At 33.5% G+C, this 1825-nt stretch overlaps 1 protein-coding gene across 1 annotated transcript in view; it reads right to left on the reverse strand.

Annotated features, from left to right (window-relative positions):
- The window catches only part of LOC116351869, a gene marked incomplete at its 5' end in the record, with an annotated part of 17134 nt that extends 15395 nt beyond the window's left edge, over positions 1–1739 (reverse strand). The window contains 4 exons of the mRNA XM_031784016.1: positions 284–469; positions 826–1015; positions 1113–1136; positions 1251–1739. Coding sequence (XP_031639876.1) covers positions 284–469; positions 826–1015; positions 1113–1136; positions 1251–1739 — 889 coding nt within the window. The remainder of the gene's footprint in view (positions 1–283; positions 470–825; positions 1016–1112; positions 1137–1250) is intronic.
- Positions 1740–1825: the final 86 nt, after the last annotated feature.

A 1825-nucleotide genomic window follows, 5' to 3' on the forward strand; every position in this document is an offset into this window, starting at 1 on the left:
TATCAAATAGCTAAGCTAAATGATATCAAATAGCTAAGCTAAATGATTGATTCATTTAGCTCAGCTATTTGATATCATTTAGCTTAGCTATTTGATATCAGATAGCTCCCGAACATTTTTCCGCGGAACTTTTCTACATCACGTTCTTCCTTTAACCCATTCATTTCTTCTTTTTGTTTCTTTTTTTATTGAAAAACTTTAAAAAGTTTGAAATATGTACAAATGTCATTTTTCAATATCTTTTTTCCGTTTTGGTTATAACGAAATTAAAAATTTACTACACCTTTTCGGATGTTTGAAATTAATCCACTTAATCCATGTGGAACCGATGCAAACACTTCATATTCTCGATATGCCTGAAGGTCATTGATTGTGTACTCTTTCGCATCAATTATAGCGGTGGCTGTTTGAAATTCATTTGAGCCAACAATTCGATAATGTAATTTGAGTGCTGTAGCTGATGGTATACCTTTGAAAAAAAATATTAAAAGAAAAATATAGGATGATTTTTATAAAATATAGGATGACCTTAAATGTGCCTGGCTGTGTGGATAGAGAAGATGAACAGTTTTAAAGAAGATGCGTACGCACCCACACAACCGAAAGTTTGTGTTCTGTACTATTGGACTTTTTTCACACAGCACCTCACTTAACCTTCTGTCTGTCCATATAACATATTTCCGACTTTGGGGCGTATAGCGCCCGTAGTGCATTTTTGTATGGGAATTTGTTGTTTTATTTTGAGGTTGAATTTTGTCTCGGGCGCTGTACGCCCCAAAGACGGACAAAAGGTTAAACAATTTATGTAGCCTACTAAATATATACCGTTATTATCCCAGCTGATATCAAGCGAGTTCGGTGATGTAGCTAATACGGTATTTATTAGAATATTTTGGTCATTTGAAAATCGATCACTCGAACTAATTCCATCCAGACTAATTGGCACATTATTATTACCATCTCGTCCATTAATAACCCGAATGAATATCCTTTTCACCACACTACCCGCTTCATTCTAAAAAATGAAATATGTTTTTTTAATACCTGTATCCGCAACTTATGATTGCTATTTATGTTTTTATTTTTTAAAATATTATACAGATATAACTTACTATAGCTGCACACCCATACCATCCCTGCAAAATCCAAATAATAAAAACAAGTGTTTAAAAAATTCTATTCAATATTTATGAGAATTATGAAAAGAATGTTCACATGTAGGGAGACTCATTTTTATTTTCTGTGCATACCTGATCGCGTTCGGTTACATTTAGTAAAATTAGTTCACCATTGGTCACCTTTAGTTGGGACACTTCTTGTGGTGCTTGTGTAGAAAATGCCAAAACTGGGATGGCACCAGTTGGTGATCGATCTTCGTCATAGACATTGCCATTCCTTTCATTATTATCTGCAGATTCACGTTTTTTTCGCCTTGATTTGTCTTTTGTGATCTCTTGATTGTTATCATGCCATTCATGATTGAAAGTTCGATGTAGTTTATTTTGATTACCAGTAGCAATTGACTTATGGCGTTTCATTCTGTACGATCGTTTTGATCGTAAACTCATGATTTTTGTTTTGGCTAAAGCTTCTTCTTGGGTATCTCTTTCCAAATATTGGTTAATTTTACTGGAAATTTGATGTTGTTGATTGTGTAATTGTTGTGTGGCCGTATTTCCAATTCGATCCCAAATGATACGTGGTTGTGGACGTCCATGTGCTCGACATGGTAATTTCACCTTCAAAAAATTGATAAAATAATTAAAACGTGTTATAAAAAGACACAAATCAGATTAATATAATCACAAAAATTGAACAGAGCAAA

This window comes from Contarinia nasturtii, unplaced genomic scaffold (assembly GCF_009176525.2).
Source record: "Contarinia nasturtii isolate CC-2019 unplaced genomic scaffold, AAFC_CNas_1.1 Cnas_scaffold_6472, whole genome shotgun sequence".
Lineage (NCBI taxonomy): Eukaryota > Metazoa > Arthropoda > Insecta > Diptera > Cecidomyiidae > Contarinia > Contarinia nasturtii.